At 40.5% G+C, this 21,718-nt stretch overlaps 1 protein-coding gene across 1 annotated transcript in view; it reads right to left on the bottom strand.

Moving 5' to 3' along the window:
- Positions 1–21,718, bottom strand: part of ADCY5 (adenylate cyclase 5) — a 205,207-nt gene that overhangs the window by 60,989 nt on the left and 122,500 nt on the right. The window contains exon 3 of the mRNA XM_058839754.1: positions 18,416–18,537. Coding sequence (XP_058695737.1) covers positions 18,416–18,537 — 122 coding nt within the window. The remainder of the gene's footprint in view (positions 1–18,415; positions 18,538–21,718) is intronic.

Raw genomic sequence — 21,718 nt, 5'->3', positions numbered from 1 at the left:
TGCTTTGTGCACAGCGCTTCGCAGAACTGCAGAGGCAGACTGAGCTGAAATGGAGGGAGGCACAGCTAGGATGCAGAGACAAGGGGAGAAAATTCCCAACCTGCTGAGTTCAGCTTTCCCATTTTTTGGTCCATAATGCATTCACACAACAGTTAAAATACACCTGGACAAGCAGCTCTGAAATCAGCAGGAGCCTCAGTGCAACATCCCAGAGATGAGCTCAAGTCCTTCCCACTGCACTTGGAGTCCTTCCACTGCAGGTCCTGTAAAACCATCTCCTGTAAGCCAGGTGATCCTTGCACTGCTGATGTACCCTGAGGCAGAAGCATCACAGGATCTTTGGGACAGCAAAAGATGGCAAAAGAGAACTTTCTTTGCAAGTGTGCAGGAAAGGGAGAGATTTTGCAGAAAGCAAAGAACATAAGGAATAAGAAGAGCCAAGGACAAGGTGGGAAGTGGGAAACCACGAGACGTTTAAAAACCACACACATCTACAGAGAATGATTTTGCAGTGCAGACTTAAATGTCTGGAGCTAATACAGGAGAGACAAATGTATCCTTATCAAAGGAGGGACATGACACAAGTTTCCCTGCAAATGCAGGATTATTCAAAATGCTAAATTAAATCATGAGTGCTTCTAATGTAAAAACAAAAAAACCCAGTCGTGTTCTATTTCAAGCCATGTGCGTGCCATGCACGCCAGCCACAACATAAATCAAGCAAGACAAGAAACACAAACCCTATCACCATCACAACGGTAATGCCAGTCATGAATATAAACACCATGTGTTGCTGGAAACCAAACACCACAGGCACTGCATGGGAAACAGAACAAAACCCCAGACTTGGTGAGCTTTAATGGCTTATAATAACTGCAAAGTGCTTTTGACTGGATCTGAACCAAAGCCATGCTATTTTACCACAATGAATGCTACCTACAAGAGAAGAAAGAGTTAATGTGTCATGATAAAATAATCATTGCTCACCAGAAATAAGCATTCATGAGCAAAGGTGTAACAAGAATGCCCCTGGCTATAGACACAGTCTGCCCTTGTCAGTGAGCTCACTAGGCTAATGGGTGAGGACAGGGTCTCAGGATGCTACACCATCCACTGCAATCGGTGTTGCATGTCATTGAGTCATACTGTAAACAAGGAAGAACAAGGAAGGATGGACCAGGATGAAGCTGACAAAACTCTCACTTGAAAGGCTGGGTCAAGCTCCTAACACCAAAGTAGGCCTTCAGAGAACCACAGCAATGTGGAAGTTGGAAGTGACCTCCAGATGTCATCTTGTCTAACTCTGCTCAAGCAGGGCCACCTAGAGATGGTTACCCAAGACCGTGTGCAGATGTCTTTTGGGTACCTCCAAGGTGGGAGCATTTCTTCAGCATTTTGGTAAATGAGTCAATTATTGCACCTGGATGTTTGTTTAAAAGCCAGTTCCCCTCCCGCACTGTAAGCCCAGAATTATTTTCCAGCTCCAGTGGCATAAACATAGTATTAAGTTCATCTAGAAGTTCCTGGAATAGACAAGACATCAGGATATATCCAATCTCTCCTTCCTAGCTATAGCTACTTGGGGATGGGATGGCATGAAGATCCTCTGTGTGTTCTACTCACCCTGTGCACAAAATAGGATTCCAGCTTTCAGAAACACTTAGGACGTCTCATCATGCTCTTTCCCTGCTGAATTTGATAGCAACAACAAAAGGACAAAAACCAAAACAAGCTGAGGACAAGTTCACAGCAGGGCCACAGTGACCATGGTCAGGCGGCAGCATGTCTGGGAAAAGCAGCACTAATGTGAGCAAGGGCAGAAAAGCCCACCTAGGGAGGGTGAAGTGGCCCACACAGATCATTGTGACATGAGTGACAGCCCAGTGACCAGTCCAGCAAGCTGCTTCTAGTCTATCTCAGGTCTCAACAGCATGTCAGCCTTGCTCTCTAGGGATGTCAATGTGACAGGCTAAAGACACAGCCTTAGCGATGCAAAAAATGTTCTGCAGAACAGCAGGACATCAGACAGACCAGAGGTTAAAATTTTTCCTTTTCCTACAGTCATGGGAAAAAAAGCAAACACAACAGTAAAAAGATACACACTCTATCCTAAACTTATATGGTCATTTCAGAGAAGATCCATTTAGTATTGGAAATCACCTATTGTTTCAAATGAGTGCCAGCATTGCTGTGACACAGGAGCTGGCACAGCTTCCCCTTGGAAAGCAGGACTCAGTCTTGCACCACATTCCATCTTGAGATCAGTCATGCTGGCTCCCACTTGCTCAAGAGGGTGAGAAGGCGCACATGTACACAAATGTTGTGATAAGCAAAGGAGTACTGGCGAGGGAGAGAAAACACAAAATAGGAGGAAATACACAAAAAAAACCCCTACAAAACCAAAACCCTGGAACTGTGAGTCTTTTCACCTTTTTCTTTACAACAAAAGGCAGAAAGCCTACCTCCTATCCCTCTTCCAAAGTTGCCAAAAATGTAAACCAAACCCACGTGCCTTATTTGAGAACTTCGCTCTGCAAGGCCATACTAAGTGAATCTGGTGACAGCAAAAACCACAAAAGAAGCAGGAGACCAGATGGCTCTGGGAGACACTGGTGGCAATGTGCAGACTGCCATCCACAGCCAGGCTCATTGCAAAGACACAAACTGCAGAGCCCTGCTTTGACTTGATTTTCCTGTGTTTGCTCTCAGGTGAGTGTTACTGGAGTCAGAACTGCCTGAGGGAGCTGCTGAGAAACACGGCACCATCCTGTCCTTCATGGTCAGTGCTCCTCACCTCAGTGCCTGTGGCCTGTCCCTCACTGACAGCACAGGAGATGAGAAGAAATTCAGATCCTGAAATCACTAACCAGAAGGGGAAAAATGCACCAAAATACAAAGAAAAGTTTTTCCATGACCTCCCTAGGTTTGCAGTTTACAAGCATGAGCAGCATCCCCAGTTACTGGAACTTAGCTATAGCTAGGCAACATCAGTACCCCTGTTTTTATTTTAAACATGAAAAACTTGCTATCCTCTCCTCTCCTTCTAAACATTTGAGTTACAAGATTTTCCTATTTCAGCAGACTATATTTAACCAGATTGATTTTTCAGTGGAAACAGGAGTAATAAATAGTCTTTTGGGAAGAAAAACTACTTGAGGAAGGCAAAACCAAATAAAAATAGACATGCAATGGCTACCAGCCAAACTATAGGTGTGACACACTATAGATGGCTTTGAGATGAGTGAAAGGAATTTTAATCCTCCATCATTGTCAGCTGAATTAGATGCTGCTGTCTATCAAACCTAAAAGAGATTCAACCATTCTAAATAAGACTTTGTGTTATTAAGAAGGAGGAAATGTAGACCTTTTTCATTTATCTAAGAAGGGGGACTGATGGGAATGCCAATTTTTTTCCAATTGTTCTGGTCAGGGGAAAAAAACATGTAAATTCAAAAGAAGCCAAATCCATTCCATCCCCAAGGAAGTTTAAGAGGGCGAAGTTGAAGGATAGGGCCTTTTGCAGGAAGGAACCATGCACAGCGCTGACCCCAACCATGTGCTTGTGCTCTGGCTCCAAGCAAGCCCAAACCCACCCATCTCTGCCTGACCAATACAAAAGAGCTGGCAGATCTGTCCATACTGGAGCTGAATCCAGCCCACACCAAAATAAATCCTAGATTCATTTTTGTTCCACAACACAGCCTAAAATTCAGAACTCCGTGTAAAACAGAAAGGAAAAGCCATATTCTGGTTTTCAAACTTCAAGTGTACTTTTTCCTTTGAGCATTCCTGCAATCTGTTTTCTGGAATTAGAGCAATCTCTGATATCAAGATCTTGCTGTAAACCAGTAAATAGGACAACAGAGCTAAGATAATTCTGAAAAAAGGGACCAACAGCTGTATTTCTGTTCAGGGCAGGAAGGCACTATTCCTTTTTGCCTTCGCTTTGAGACAATACCTTGCGAAATTGACTGAAGCTATAGAAGCAGCATGGTAGGAAAGAGAAACAACTAAAAATTTAAGCATTAAAGCAAAAGAAAACCTGTTGCAAAGAGACTGTGTGCCAGCAATCAATTGGCTGTAAGAGAAGGAAAGAGGGTAATATATTTTTTCACTGTTAACAGTTTCACAAGTATATCCTGGCTCAGGCACATGGCATAAAGATGAAATTGCCTCTAATCAGGTTTGTGCTACTTTGTGTTATATATTGCTCAGGTCTTTGTACTTGATGGAGAAAGAATAAGCTCTTCATAGCTGTGAAAACTGCCTTCAGTCTGTTCTTCTCTGGTATCATGGATATTCAGGCAAACAATGATGCTTTTGTACTCCCTAACCAAAAAGCTGCAGTAATTCTGCATGCAGCCGTCACTTCAGTCTAACCTTACTCCTTCCTTCTTTCCCCCAGCTTTCCCAGTGTCCTGTCCTTTTAGGATTTATCTACTTTGTCATTTCAGCAAGTCCGGGTTTTCCCTCTGGAAAGTCACTACATAATGAAAACGTTATATTAGTATAGAAATGTCATAATTTAGAACATTAAGGTGCCTTTCCCAAAGTGGGTAGTTAGCAACATACACCGACTCCCCATGGATCAGCTGAGAGGGGACAAGCGATGTGATGCTCTGTGTACATGATTTCCACTGGTAGCTTATGAGATCAATAATACAAAGTGGCCAGTTAGTGGGAAAACTGAGTGCTGAAGAAAGTGAACATGAGTCTTCCTGCCCCTTTTGGAGCAGTCAGCATGAGTGGACTCGCTGCCCCCTCTCTTCTACACTTTTAAATGCAGTTGAGCTGTTGTGTTTTTAAAATTACACTGATGAAACTGTCAAGACAAATTGGCCCTAAGCATTTAGAGACACTTAACTGTGTACCCTTTATAATGGTCACTTTTCTGAGAAACACCAGTGAACACCAGTGGACAGGAACTGTAAAATGAAGACTTAATTCTTCATCAGGTATTTTGAAAGTTAAAATGGCTGTCCAAAGAAAACGGTACAGCTCATTAACTGAGGGATCAATGTTATTTGATTAATAAACAAACCTGATAATAAATTTAATAATAAACCACATTCATGTTTTCAATAACAAGGGAGATTGGCTCCAATCTTGCTTTCTTTTTTTCAGAATCAAATTCTTTCTTTCAGAATCAAATGGAAAGGAAAAAAAAATCCTGCAGGAAATTGAACTCGTTATCTGGTTGTTCTACACTGTATTAATTTTCCTTACTGATAAGAACCAGTAATGAATAGATACCCTCAACTCACAGCTAAAGTCTCCCAACTTTACAAGAGCTAGAATATGACATTAAGGGTTTTTTTCCTTTTTAAGATGTCACCTACGATCACATCTGAATTGATTAGTGGCACTTGGGTTGATATCTATCTTTGGTTCCCTTTGGTGACACAGAAGACTCCAGCTTCTGTGGAGAAACAAGATAAATATAATGAAATTGTACATTTGGTACATGAATGTACATAATGAAATGTACAACTGGTATCAACAGTAAAACCACTCCTCCTCAGAAGGCAGTTCAGGTGAGTTACTGCATAAGGATTACTATGCAAAGATGGTCCTTGAACAGGGACTATGAAATTCCATTTCACCTCTTCAGCCCCTAATATATCTCATATTCCAAATACTTGGCATATTTCTGTGATTTCATAGAGAGTAAGCAGTGACATTAAGCAACTGTTAAAATGTCATTGGTGCTAGGAAAGGAACAACACACTATTTTCTAGACAGCAGTACGGCATACAGATAAAATACATAAAGATGCTCAAGATGACATGGGAAAACCCTGGCAAAGCAGGAATGTGAATCCTGGCCTCCTCAGTCCAGGAAACATCCACACAAACCCTACTCCTGACATGGAGCAGGAACCATGGAGATGGCAGGTCTGCTCACTGCATATGTAAGTCTCTCCAGCTTTCCCCTAAATCTCCCCTGATCTTTGCTATCAGTGGTTTCTTCTCATAATGAAGCAGACATATAATTTTAACTTGATTTCAAGAGAATTACTGTAATTGCTCCACCAGAATAATAGATCTGCATATAAAGAAATGGTTTTCCTCTTCCATTTTCCATTGGAAAATTTAATTCTGTGTTAATGCATTAAGATATTTCACTAAACAATTTGCTTGCTACTCTCATTATTCACAAAATATTACCACCAAATGTAGTTCCTGAAAACAGCTATTAGTTTACCAGTGTACTAATACCAATGAAATCAATAGAGTCTTACCAGATATTTTCTATAGCACAGAAAGCCACCTTGGAGACCACTTAAAACATATAATATGGTAATGTGTCTCATAGCATAAAAAAGAGGAAAGTTGCTGTTTCAGATCTTGCTATATCTATGCAAAACCAATCTAGCTAATTTCTGTTTACTTTCTATGCCACTGCAATAGCAGCAATTTTGGTTTTCACAAAGCTGCATGAAATGGAATTTAAGTGCCAGGGAGGACACATGCCCATGTGAAGTCTAAGACAGCTAGCAGTAAAATTGTGGCTAACGAGTCACAGGACAGACAGGTTGGGACCTTCCCTGTTAGGAATCTGAGGAATTCAAAGTTGAATTCACTTGCAGAGAAGGAAGGAGTTTGAACAAGCTGCCTCAAGTGAAATGTCTTTTAGAGTATCCATGTTAACAGCAACACTGATCCTGTCGCGAGCACTGATACATTCAGGTTTCTAACAGATGCCTTGGATTAGAATAATTTGCTCTTCCAGACAGGAGTAGCCAAGACTATAGTAAAGTAAAACACATCCATGTTCTCCCTGGGGGTCTGTGCTGTAGCTGCACCAATTGATGTGGTACAAGATCCCAGCTCCAACAGGGCTGGGGTGTCAGGCAGGTCTGGAGCAGTGGAGAGGGCAGCAGAAGGAAATAGAGCATGCAAACCAAACACAAACCGTAAAGGTCTTTGAACAGTCTGGAATTTGCAAGATGCTCACAAAGGCAAATGGCAGCTGTGGTATTTGGTGTTTGTATGGCCGGGTCAAATGCTCCGGTAGTTCAGAGATCAGGAGATGATTCCCTATTCTTACGCACCAAGCCACTCTCCGGAAGCCTGAAAATGCTTAGCACAGCTACTCTATTTCTTATATACCACAATAAACAAACTTGCAGAAGTGCTGGATACTAATAGCCACTGCAAAGAAAGCAAGCAAGCAGGGGGGAGGTGGGGGGGGAAAGCACAGCAGCCCACACATCAAATGCTGGTAGGCTCAGTGCTAAATAGCAGATGATTCTTACTGAATAACTGCCCTAGATTTTGCAAACAATACAGGGAACAAAAATAGAAACCCATTTACATATTGCTGTTAATAACTTTATTTATAGTGTCACAGCTAGAGCACAATAACTGCAGCCATGGCTTAACTTGAAAGCCATTCACTGTGGAAGAGTCAGACAGATACTGTTTTCTCAATCCTTATGCAACTGAAAAAAAATTCTGCTAACAACATCCAGCCACCAGAATCCTTGTAAACAGAACCAGAAAAGAAGTTAGCAGCAGTCAAAGCCAAAAGCAAATAATCCCCAGGATCCCCTTGGCTTCTGCACTTTCTGGCTACTTAGGACATGCTGCAGTTAATCAAAGACCACCGGGGCTAGAAACCCTGACAAGTAATTTTTCACTTCAGTTTGAGCCTCATGATAGCACCTTACAGGAACAGTTGACTGTTGTTTAATTTATTTCCTTGGTTGTTATTTGTTTGTTTGAATTAAGAAATACAGACAGGGCTCAGCTGCAATAAGAAACAGTATGTGTCCAACATTTAAGAGAATCCCTCCCACATCTGTGCTGCCATCTGCATGACTGTAGCCAAATCTTACCTGGGAGCCAAGATTCCTGCCAGATAAAATACCACTGACCTGACACAAAAACCTGGCATATCTTTAAGGTATAAACACACACAAAAATGTGTGTCCTTTATTCCACAGTATTTTGCAAAAACCTGCTATTTATAAGTAAATGGAGTGAAATTGAAAGCAAGAAAACCAACTCCTAAGACCCATCACCCAAGATGTGAGAAAACATGGATCTAATTTTCTCTCTGCCTGAATCCATCCTGAACTGGACAACTGACTATTTTGGATTGGGAACAGGGGTGCCCTCAGGACCTCATGCTGCAGCTGCTCATTACATGTAAAACACTCAGAATAATTAGAGGCAGAGACAGCGAGCGCTCCGCTCTGCCCTGCTGATTATGGTGCACGCTGTGACATGGGACAGTGGGATTCAAGCTGCTGCTCCAGGGTTTGACTCTTTTCTATAAAAAAAATGAAACAGAATTAACAAAAGAGAATGAGGATGCCTTCTTCATTTATGGCCTCTCCTAGGAGATGTGGCCTCAAACGCCCTCTGGTACATGGGAAAACTTAATTCAGAAAACCTACCCTAGCACGTGGGTTGAGCCTCTCTGCTCTTGATAAGCATGGTGTGCCTCATCACTTGTGCCTCTTCAGGTCTTCGCTACCTCTGTGTTGCACTTTCTGCCACATGCAGTGTCAACTGAATTCATTAACTCTGGGTTTCCATTTTAGTGAGGAACACAAAGATGTCCCTTTGGCACGGCAGCCCAGCTGACCTGCCCCGCTCGCTCCCCTGCAGCCAGCACCAACGAGAAGTCCCCAGCACAGAGTGTGTGTGTGCTTGTGCACACTCACTGCTTGTTCCTTAGGCACAATTCCTCAGAGCCTTCAAGACATAGTCATTAGGACATTTCTGCAATGGGAGCCAAGCATTTCTGAACTCTGATCAGTCTCACTACCAAGTCAAATTAAAGAACTCATTGTCCATCTCAGGTTGTAACTTTTCAGACAAGGTACCGTTTTCAGTTTCCTTCTTTCCCCATTGCATACTTCCAAGGAAAAGCAGCTCAGCAGGTAAGCCACACCAGCAATTTCAATGTTCCTGGGCTTTGCAAGAAATTTGTAATCACTTCCAATCTCAACAACAAAATTTTACTCCATTTGAAGCTGAAAATTATAAAGAGTACTGGATAGTAAGAACAGAAAATCACTTACAATTTACACTCTGTAACACAACGTTGTCTCTACATGAGATCTATCTAAACTGTGACCTGATGGCCACTATTCCACAAAAGGGAAGAATCCTAGGGAAAAAAGGCAAGGACGTGAGTTTTTTCTCATTTTTAATTGAAACAAAGTAGAACTATTAAATGAAAAGGCTTTTTTTTTCTCTTTCCTGGAAAGGAAATGAATCTCACAAAGGGGCTTACAGTAGTTTTGAATGCAATCCAGAACAAAAGGTTCCAAATGAAACAGAATAATTATACTTTTATGGATCAGCTCTTGGCATTTGTTGAAGCCTGATCTGTAACTGCAATTGCTCAAGTTCCCCTGAGCAGAAGCCAAAGTTTTGTTTGTTTTGTTCTACAAATTGATTCTTATTAGCTCATTCTCTGGAAACAGCCAAGGCACAAAGCAGTGGTGCATTAGTGTGCATGTTCCTGGGAATGGAGGCTCTCCAGCAGCACTGCTGTGGCACATAACTGTCCACTCTTTACACCTGCTTGCATCTGGTTTCCACTGTTCCTCTTTTTTCCTCCAGATATGCTAACAATTGGTAAACTTGCTCCTTTCTTTCCACTTTTTTTTGTGGTCTTCCCCACATTTTTTGCCTACCTCTCCTCCCCACTAATATCCCATCAACTCTGTGGCACAGATTCTCTCAGTTCCTTCATGGTCCAGGGAGTTACAAAGCACCTCTCTGAATTGCTGCTTCATTCAGCACTGATGTATGGGTCTGCCAGGCCTTGGAGATAACAGAAATTAAATAGTTGTGAGAAGAAGGAGGGTTGTCCTAGTAACCCTCTATTAGCAACATTCCCCACAGTAAGCAGGAATGGAGCCAGTGTATGATCACATTCTGCAAAGAATCATGCGTAAGTTAAAAAACCTACCCAAACCACCACCATCAAAAAACCCCAAAACAATGAGCTGACACGGCAGATCAAACTGTCATTACTGTAACTCTGCTGGGAAAACTCCCCAGTGCCTCCTACATGCACCTTCCTCTTCATGTGAGAGGGAAAGTCGTGCTTCCAGATGCTTTTAACTACTGCTGGGACAAAGAGGCACAGCTGATCTTACAACTCACCAAAGCCCTGGTCACCCAGCGTTCTGCATGCCACTTACTGGGGAGATCTCTGCAACAGGAGGCTAGGAGAGAATATTTTACTGATGGCCACACAGATCCAAGTTTTATAAATAGACACCACACCAGGATTTTCATCTTGGGGGTCAGTTCTGTAGAACTGCAGATAAGGAAGTTTATTGTGAATGTCGATGATCCCCCTATATATTTAAGGCATCAATTTAGGAGGTTGATTCAAAAAAATTGACATGGTTACTGGTCAAGAACGGCCTTAGATTTTCTCAGTGCCTTGGAGAGCATCAGATATTTGTCAAAATCACCCACAGCAACCACAAAGTGCCCTGCTGGCCATGGTATCAAAGAATATAACCTATACTGCTATATTTTGGTTGCTTTTTAAATAGCATCACACAGACACTTCCCAGTCTCTGAAAGTTACCTGCAAACTTCCAGCCCCCAGAATCTACACAGTTTTACAAATCCTTATTCCCACCATTTAAAATTGTGTGCATCCTTCTTGGGCTTTGTAACAGAAACACAAATGGGCACAGGAAAATCTCAGTTTTCTAAAAAGTGCACTTTTATCATTCCACAAGGGCAATGTCATGCCAATGGGATGTGTGTGATGAAATTAATTAAACCTTTGGTCTTTTGCCTCCTTTGCTCTTTTGTGCAGTCCCCTGGTGCTCCTCATTTCTGTTAGTTGTTTCTGAAGTGACCTGTTCTTAGCTTGGTTTCTTACAAAAGCTCCACTTAAGGAATTATGCAGACTGCACAGTCAGTACCAACCTCTCCCCAACTTTTCCACCACTTAGTATAAAGCAAAGTTAATAAAAAAGAGAAAGTTTAGAAACTACACTATGACTTTCATTTACTGAAGGACATAGACTCAAGTTAGCAATGGTACTAACTTGAGTCACAGGATGCCAGACCACTCGAGAGCTCTTCTCCACTAATTGGTTTCAACTTTTGTCTCTTCATTATTTATCCAGTGTCAAAATTATATATACACCAGTAGGAACAGATGCACAAATTAGCAGCAATTGTTGGGGGATATAAATATAGTATAAAACAAGAGAAGTTAATACATCCCCATCCAAAACTGTGCCTCTTTTATAGCTTCTGTAAGAGAGCTTCAAATAGTTTTGCAAAGTTTCCTGCATTACAGAATAAAAAGTTTAACTAATTTTTGCTTTTCAGTCATTACAACCTAGGCAGGAAGCAAAAAGGTGGGATGATGATTTTAATAAAAACCTCTTCAAATGTTATATAAACTCAGGGTTCTTAAAACCACTTTGCATGTTAACTATATGACAAAGCAGTTCATCAACTGAAATCTCACGAAGTCTTTACAGGAGAAAAGCGACTCTGTAAAAGCAAGTCTTCACAAAAGAAAAGTTTTGTTCAGAGAATACTCAATTTCTTTTGTCAAGGTTACTCCAGAGTACAGAGGACTGGGAATGAATTAGTTGAATAAACATACATTCACACATACATAACATTTTTTTTTTTTACTATAAATTTGATACATTTGTTTTTTATTGGACCAATCAGCAGTTATACTTACATTTTAAAGAAAATAATTTATTCTTAGTACTAGTGAAGAAAAAAGAGAATCCAAATAACCTTGATGAGTTAAAATTATGCTCTGTAAACTTCTACAGGCACCTTCAGTATTCTCTCCAAATTAGTCTTCACAGTATTTCATCATTAAAACATCTAACACTCTTCAATCCATCACCCTGTGAACTTCACAGGCCCTTGTGTAAACTCAGAATAGCAGGGTGTGAATTATACATCACAGGCCCTTCCTAATTGCTGATGGCTTGCTGGTGGCTGCAGATCTGCAGTCACCTGGCACGCTGCACTTTTGGGATGTTATCTTTATTCCAACACACGAGTTTAGGGAGTGCATCCAGCGGGGTGCCTTGCAGCCAGTTATTTATCTGTTTTGTTCTTCAGAGGGTACAAGGCTCGCTCACGCCCCTGACGACACCAGGGGCTCCCAGCAGGAACCAAGATCACAGTATATTCCCAGTTCAAAGAGGAAGATCACAGAGCAAATGAATACTTAAACAAGTTAGCATGTATTTGTTCTTAAAGGTGCATACCCACAAAGAGGTAGATTTGCTAAAATATATAAAACTGCTGGATTTTTTGGCTTCAAAGTTTTCATGACTGAACCATCAATACATTTGTTACTGAGAGGGGGTGACCCTGGGTTGCAACATCCCCTGTAATATTAACACCCAGACTTATTGCACAGCTTTGAGGTCAACTCCAGGTTTATCAAGGCTGCAAAGTAAGTGAATTTCTTTACATGTGAATTTTAGTGTGAATGACCATCTCCAAAAGATAAGGGGTTTTTTCCTCACAGAAGCAACAAATAGATTAGGAAGAGATGAGTGATTAGTGGTGTAAGAGCAGAGTATTTCACTTTCATCCATGGGTGAAACCTACTTCTGCACTTCCTAAAACTTATTGCTAACTTGAAAGAAAAAGATTAAAAAGCAAAGATTCACACCTGCCAGGCATAGGTGAAACTCCTGTCTCTTGACAGAGAGAGTTCCTGCTTAGGTAAAACTCATGGCTGTCATTTGGGGAAAGACGTGGGCAGGCTCATTTTCCTCCTACTCACTTTTCTCATCCTACAGCTTCAACCAGAAGTTACAGCAATTAAATGCTCTGAACTCATATGAAACCCACAGTTACCCCCCACCTTCTGGCAAAAATAACTTTCTACTGCTCGTGGGCACATGCCTTGAATAAAGAAAAGGAGGGAGAGGTCTTGCCAAGCTGTGGTTCTGAGAAACAACCAACCAAGCCATCAACACTGGAGGAAATCGAAGTTTATGGGCTGGCACAGAGAGCAGCAGCAAGGATGCAGGACATGGATAAAAGTGGCTCTTGGGCTTTCTCCTGCTTAATGCTGCTCTTCTTCGTTTTTAAACAGAAACCATCGATTTTCATTCTGCCTCACCACAGAAAGGAAAGAAGACAAGGAGGAAGATGGATTACATGGTAAATATTAAAAAAAAGTTACTGCTCCTGCCCTTTCCTGGCAATGAGGCCTTCCAGAGAAATTAAAGATACACAAACTTTGGCTGAGATGAGGGATTGTGTAATATTTGAAAATATCCACAGAAGAACTTTCAGAAATTTATACCTGCCATAATGTAATTTTATTTATTAAGGAGCATAAGTCCTTCACCACCAAGAAACATTAAGAACGGATGTCGTGTGTGTGAGGACGGTGGGAGGAGGGAAGAAAAAGATGTTTGCTTAGTTGGATTTTTCCTCAAATGTCATAGTTCACAATTCCATAGAACCTTGCAACCTGGGAATTTAAAAAAGTTCATAAGCAACTAATTAGGCATCACAACACCTAAAAGGTGAAGAGGTTGAGTTGACACAGCTGGTCTGAATACCCTGACACTCAGCCAAAGTACAACTATTTGGTCATTTTTAAGGGGAGAACTTTTTGGTGTCAGAATATCATTAAATCAGAAGACGAGCTACAAGTGTTTTTAATTTAAAAAAGCTGAAAGCAAATGCTCGTGTTTCATTTCTGCAAATTGTTTAGTTTAAGTTGTCAAGAAGTTTAAGAAACTCTGAAAACAGGTTAATGTTGTTGAGTACATGATTCATAAGAATTATGTGAAGGGGTGAAGAGAGGAAACTGTCACTTTTAGTGCACTTGGATGCCAGCCCTAAAATAAGCTTCTTGAAACAGTTCATCAAAAGAATTTCAATGACAAAGCCAACCCTTATCCCTTCACAGAGGACTTCAAGCCTCCTTTTATAGCACAGAGATTACTATATTTGGCCAAACCTAGATAACATTAAAGCCATTATCACTGCAGTGAGATACTATAAATAGCAATAGTAATGTAAAACACTTAAAATTCTGTCTGGGAAGCATGATAGATAAACAATATTATCTATGCATAATTCAGGGCTTGTCTATCACACATAATCTCATTCATGATAACATGAACAAATTTAGTTACATAATTTCACCTTGTTGTTTACCCAAAATTACTTGCATAGTCTTGGGAACTCCTTTCCTGATTGCTTTTGACAATAGACTTTATATTTAACACACACACATATGTGGGAAAGGTCAAATCATGCTCTGAGGTTCTGGATTTGTCAAAGTTAATTCTCATTCAATAAATCAGGACAGGAAACTGTTTAATTCTCTGTTTAAAGGTTCTGTTCTTGTGCATTGAAAAAGAGTGAATTAACCTCAAACATTTGCATCTTTGTTTTGTCATCACACTAAAATTTTGAAAAGAACATAATCCTGAAACAAATTTTGCTGCCAAAAATTACAGGAAATTATATTTTCATTGTGGATAAATTAGTCTCTGAACTTTACTTTCCATAACAATAATCAGGAGATTATGAACTCATTTGCAGGAAGTCCAGATAAAAAGATTTGCTCAAAAAAGATTGTCTTTTACCCATTGAGGTCAAAAAGACCACAGTATTTTGCATTTAAAAAATCATCTTTCCCTTATGGAGAGATAGCCCACCCTCTAAGAGAAGTGTACCACAGTAAGCAATATCACAGCAGAACTGCTCCTTATTAAAGGATAATGGCCATGTTTTACAGACTTACTGCTGGTACTTGAGGAAGATACCTTCTACACAGGTTTAAATTGACTTATTTTTTCTTAAACATACGGAGAAAAAAAAAAAGGTAGTGTATAACCTCTTCTTCTTCTTCTTCAAAAAAAAAAAAAAAAAAAAAGAACTAAAATATACCCAACAAAAAAACCCCTGAACCATGTAACCTAGAATCCAAAACTAAGCATATAACAGCAGAACTGTAAAGTTAAGGACACTTCATTTCTAAACTAGAAAAGAAAGCCTACACACATTAACTTCACATAATTTTAGATTAACATTTTCTGCTGATAGAGTGGTTTGGGTTTGGTTTTTAATTAAAATTAGAGGTGGTCCCAAAAGCCCATACCAAATCATCCCTGAAAATTAAAATATTTAATCTTGTCTGTAAGAGAATTTAGTAAACCACTTCTCCCACACAAAATGTCAAACCAGGCTAAGTGCACAAGGCTGTGCTCCTGCACCTCCTGAGTTCAAAGGACCAAAGTTAAACCCATCTGGGTGGAAACCTCCACAGCCTCATTATTTCCATGTTGATGGTGGGTTTGGAGAGCAACCTCACTCTGAAGATCCAGGGAAAATCAAGATGTCAGGCTCCAGGCATTAAGATGACAATCAAACTTTTAAATCAAAAGCTAACAAAAATTCCCATACTTTCACTTAAAATCTACATGTATACACAATCTGGGAGAACAGGGGAAAAAAGAATTGCTGAATACAGCTGATGGAGAAGGAAAACCCACACCTCTTTGCAAACACACAGACCTTCCCACTCCTCTGAACTGCAGAGGAAATGCTCCTGCTGATAAATCATCAACAGGAAGCCAGATTCAATGGCTGGGCACAGCACCCTTGCACTGACTTCACATACTTCTCAATTGCCTTGACACAATAACCTTTAGCTCATAAAAACTTAGCTCTTATGACATTTTTGAATAGTGACGAACACAAACCAGAATTTCTTGGAGCATTCTCATCTCAAAAGGCTCCCCCTGAGCATCTCCCTGTGCAAAGTAAAGAGCATACTTGCTTTTATTCAGCCAGTTCATTAATCAGCATCACTGAGACGCTACCTCCCCCCTCCATGGTGTTTCTGTGTGCATGTAAATGCTTCAAAATCATCCACAGTCATTCCCACTAGAGGTGGTTTCAGTGCACCCAGGCAAGAGCAAAGGCTCCGTGCTGAACTCCTGGTGTGAAATGAGTCATTTGTTCCAAATCATGTTTCCTTTCTTCAATATTCGCACTTAGTTATTCATTTCCCTAAAGTACATGAAGATGAGATGTTCCTGAGTTATTTTCTATTTGCTCTCAGCACATACACTATTTTATTCCTATTTCTTATCTCACTTTTCCAGCCTTTTCCATGATTTTGGTGGCCTTTGATTTAGGACCTCACAGGCACAGACAACAAAGCCCACATTTTGAGGAAGATATCATTTAAGTTGTTTCCTCTTAAGATCTTTTGAGACCTTAGAGTCCCTTTGCACTGGAGATAGTCAGCACCTGCAAGGGCCTGATTCCTCAACACTCATTACCATGAGGAACAAAGTTAAAATTACTTTTAAGTTGCAGAAGTGAAACTATTACATAATTGCTTTTATTATTCAATAAATATGCAAGATGTGAAAATTAAATGTTTGCAAGTGTTCTGTTAGCTACCCATCAGGAACTGACTGGTGCACATACCCATTTATGTATTTGTGTTTCACCTTTCATGTTTCTTCACAGCCACAGCTGAGAATCATAGCTCTTTTCTCTTTCTATACTCTTAGCCATGTGCCAGTTTTTGATGCATCTTTTGAGATCTCCATGTCTCCATACCATCCATTATCTTTAGTCTATTTAGTCTATTTTTTAACAATTGTTACATCAGATTGCCCTTCCCCCTTTAAAATTTTTCATTTGCAAACTTAATTCATTATTGTTTGTTTAGTTTTTGTATATGTAGTCTTATAAATTAAAATTTCAAATTGGTATCATCCTAAAGAGATAATCATCTTTACTAAGATTTGACTACTGAACTGCTTTCAAACCTGCAAAATAATGACATATGGAAATTGATGTGGAAGACTAAAATACCAGAGTCTTATGGCATAGCTAATGAATTGCACTTAGTTTGAATGTCAAGCTGACCTTTGAGTAATGGAAAAAAGTAATTCACAATCAGCATCTATCACAAGAAATTTACACACCTACTTGAACGAGCTCAATGTCATTAAGGAAAAAATGAATGTGAAGACACAAAACTTAATTTACTGTAGCACAAAGTCTGCTGAGGGCACTGTGGATGGCCTCTTCCCCTCCCCTTCATCACCATGCATATATCCTTCATTTTTCATTACTGAACCATTATTGTCTTTGATTTCTGATACTGTTTTTGTCTTCATGGTACTGCTAGTGGATCTTTATCTCTTTACTGAGTCACAACCAAAAAAACTGAAGGCCTGAATTCCATCCAAGCCAGCACACAGACTCACCCTGATTTCAGTGAGTTTTATATAAGACTCTGCATTCAACACTGAGCAACCTCCCAGTGTTCTGCTTGTACACTGCCTATCCCAGCTACCCTCAAACCTCAAACCAAGGTAATGTCTTCAAATGCATCAGAATTTCATGTGGATTTTTTCACGTCAACTATTGGAGGGTGCAGTATGTTAGAAACTCATTTATTTTTGTTAAGCATAAAGTATCAGAAAATACAATTCACCAACATACTAAAGCTGCACTGGAGAGAAAGGCTACACAGGGAGTTCACAGGAAAAAACTCTTGTTGTAAGGGAGATGGAAAAGGAAAACTCTCTGTCCTCAGTCCCTGTGTCTCAGAAGAATTTAGAGACTGACAAGAGCTATTACACAGTTCCAGGACCTGGCATAGCTGAGACATAAGTGATCTCCAAAGAGACCAGGTACAACAGCAGAGGTGAAATGCATTAAGATTAGGTTAAACTTTGCTACTGCAGCCTATAAAGCTATCAAAGCTATCACCTGAAGTACTCCTTTACTGTCTCTTCCCCTGGAAACTGGACAGTGGGAACCAGGAGATGTTCAGTAGCTCATGGGGCTACAGGAGACAGCAAGATAGGCTGAGTTTGATTTTGCATGACTCTCCAGAGACTGGATATCAAACTCTTCTCCTCATCCAGGAGCAACACATTGCTGGGTGAGCAGGTGTCAAGGCTGTCACTAATGGACCCCCTGCTTGTAATTCCAAACTGCCAGAAACCACTCCAGAAAATCTAGACCTTAGCCAGGCTTTGCAATTCACCCTGTGGAAAGTGTTTCCAATTTTTAACTTGCATTCCATCATGTCTTATGAGAGGGGTGCTTGTCCAGAAATAACTGATCCCCAATATAACACCTTCTCAAAACCATCAGCACTTACTCCAGGAAAGAAAAAAGGAAAAAAAAAAAAAAAGGAAAATGTAAAGAGAGAGATCAGTTCAAGTCACTTCTGAAAGGAAGATAAGGCTTGAATGAGGTAATCCTCCTACTATCCTATAAACAAACTTTCAAAAGTCAGCTAGAGACACTTTAGAGTCTTCACACTGATTTTGGATTATGTGTCACTGACATCTTCGTCCCTGGGTGTTCAGGGCCAAGCATTGGGAGGGTCCCTCCTCCACCATGGCTGGGAGACAGGCTGCTGTTCTTACCTGACATTGTCATGCTTCTGGATGTAGATCTTATGAAACATCATGTCTTCCTGTTTGGCATTAATGTCAGCTTTCATCTCCATGGCAACATGTCGAGGAAGTACAGAGAGCAGGAGACGCTCCTGTGGAGTCAGACAGATGAACCAATTAAAACACCTGCTGCCCAGTTAACAAACACACTTTGTTCCTTACTGGGGAGAAATGACTCATCAGTTTGGTGAGAGATGAGTACAACCAAGCAAAATGGGCTCCATAAACCAAGTAGGTGATCCCCTAACCAGTCATATGCAATTCTGTTCCCAACCCCACAAAAAGAATTCAGTGGTTTTAGAAGAAAAAGTATTTTTTTTCATTCCAGATGAACTGGGCTTACAATTCATGCTTTCCAGTTCTTGCAAATGAAGGAACCATGCAACTCAAAGAGTGTCCGTGCACCATTCTTGGAAGGACTCTAATAAATGATATTGTCTGACCTCCCACACAATTTCTGCACACCATCATGAAGTCTTCCTTCACCTAACACCAGAGGAATGATACCCCAACACCCTTGGGCACTATTTAAAATTCCTCCCTTGCTTATCTAATTATCTAAGCACATTCCCCCAGCAGGCACAAACCTGCACTTAGCGGCTAAAATGTCGTAGAAACGCCCCGATAAAACCAGCATGAAAAGTGCTACTGCTGCACTTCAAACTTCTATTAGTGCCCAACTACATTAAGATCTGTAAACCCACCCCTCACCTACAAGAGTATTTTCAATAACCACATATCATCAACGGCTTGTGGCTCTCCTTGCCTCTCACTTGGCACTTTTATTTACTGATTGTAGCTTTCGTGTGACTTTTGTAACATTAATTTGCAAGCTGTTCCTACAGAGTATGCAAAAATTGACAAAATGATGACTTTCTGGTGATTTTCCTAAAAACTCACATAAAAACAAGTGCTTGGTATTATTCTAAATTTGGAGCCAATTTCACACAGAAATTATAGAAGTTAAATCTGCAGGTAATTTGTGCCCCAGGGATGCATTTGTATGTATCAGGAATCACACCTGAGAATTCTGCCCAGAGCTTCATTCTATTCCCAGTCACACCCCGTGAAATTCAAAAGGTTTTGTTATGGCTCATGAAGGTGAGGAGCATCTCCTTTGGGATCAGCTCTGCTCTGGTCCAACCTGCAGGCAGTGCTCTGGAACAGCTGGAAGAATCCCAAAAACTTGTGCCACTCTTGTCTTTATTTTTCTTTCCCTGTGCTGAGCAGGAATAAGAAAAGGGCCTTCCTTCTTGATGACACAGACAGAAGGTGGTGCAAGGGAAGGTCCCCAGACTTATCTAACAACAGCTCATTAATTCTCAACAACACAGGGAGCAGCAGGGGTCAAACTCAGGCCTGACTAAGAGGGAGCAGCAATCCTGTCCCAAGTACTCATGTCACCAAACCACATGCCCATACTACAGTTATAGGCACATTTCTGGCTTCTAATTCCTAGTTTTAACTGAAAGCTCACAATTTATTTCTTCCTCTAAGGAAAGAGTGGAACCCTGGTGAACCAAAGGAAGATGAATTCACTGAAAATGTGCTCAGCATGCACTGTGACATTTTATAGTCTGTAGCACTGCCCAGTATTTTTTTTCTCCCTTTCAATGTGCACCTTAAAGAGACTGAGTCTGCCTTCAGTCTTTGAAGAGATAGTAATAACACAGAAGATGTGCTGGAGGGATTTCTATCTCTGCTTAAAACTGCAGCAGTCATGAAAAGATACTTGTTTTTTAAAGTGCTGTCACTGTCACTAGCATCCTGCAGGTGCTAACCATTACGTATCCATTTTTAAAAAAAAAACAGCTCATGAATCATGCACGTGTCCTTAGGCTTCTGTCAGCTATTGGTGCATTCCTTGAGTGGAAAAGCACAACACTTATGCTTTCCAGAGTAAATGGTGTATACACTGTTGTCATTTGCATATTCTAATAGGCATCCTCAAATGTGTGAAAACTGCTATTTTATGTGTGATTTTACACATCCTCTAAATAACTTGGAGCTTTATGGGAGGTTCAGGGGCACCCACAGGTTTGGAACATTCCCTGTGGGCACATGAGCATTGAGGGTTTACTTGCTTCCAAAACAGGGACAGGAACCTGAGTGTCTGTTATGAGCATTCCAGATTGTCACCTGCATCTCCGAGGAGCTTTTACTCCAGAGCCCCCAGCCCTACTCTTCCTGACACCACAGGCACTTGCCAGATTAAATCACCAATATTTTCAAGACACTTGAGATCTCCAGGAGCTGCACTAATGCTGCTCTGAGCTAATAATCAGGGAATAAGATAGGCTTATCAGGTGAAACAAATGCATACGGCACAACATCCCTTCGTGCAGCTACTAATTAGGAAGCTGAGTTGTGTTACAGAGCTGAGCATTATCTTTATTCTGTTTGCTTGGAGTCATCGCAATCACTGAAAATAACCTCTGAAGCTAACAGGAGAAGGCTATAACAAGTGCATTTGTATGGCAAGAGCCACATGAAAAAGCCTTCAAAACAACAAAATCCCTATGTTTTATTTCAAATGGAGCAGAGAAATTAGGGTCTCCACTAGAGTACAATTTTCATTTTGATACAATAACTAGAAAGTGCTGCAGCCCTCTCTATAAAATTACATATTATGCACCAGTGAGGTGAGTAGGACTGCTGCTTTACAAGGATAACAAGGCAGCATTCTGACCTGATAAAAAAGGAAGAGCAAATCCATATATAATTCTCACTTCAAAATAATGTGCAAGTATAGCTCCACTGAATTATACATTAAACAACTGCATCCCAAGGAGCACTAATCTCTAAAACAGGCACATAGATGAAGAAGCTCAACACAGATCTACTCTGTTTACACAGGTACACATGGATATATCTGTACATGGGCACACACATTCCCACATTGACTCTGCAAAGGAATTTTAACTATTTGCTATATATTTATTTATCTCTCCCAAGATGACCTCAAATCACTACAATATTATCTTAAGATTATGCATTTTTCCGCAGGTTTAGTAACAGTTACTTTTTACCAGAAGTGATGCTGAAATAAAAAAAAAAAAAAAAAAAGTAGGAGAGAACAACTTTACAGAGACAAAAGCCATGCAATGCTAGAATTAAGACGGTGCAGTCCCAACAACCCATCTCTAACTCAAATGCTATTTTCTCCCTACAGAATGTAGAGAATACCTGATTTTTCATCCAAGAATATTTTGTTGTGGGTAAACAACAGTGATTCCTGTTATGGCTCTCCCCTAGGTTATCTCAAGTAATGAG

Source organism: Poecile atricapillus, chromosome 5 (assembly GCF_030490865.1).
Source record: "Poecile atricapillus isolate bPoeAtr1 chromosome 5, bPoeAtr1.hap1, whole genome shotgun sequence".
Classification (NCBI taxonomy): domain Eukaryota; kingdom Metazoa; phylum Chordata; class Aves; order Passeriformes; family Paridae; genus Poecile; species Poecile atricapillus.
This window is presented reverse-complemented; position numbering and strand designations above follow the sequence as displayed.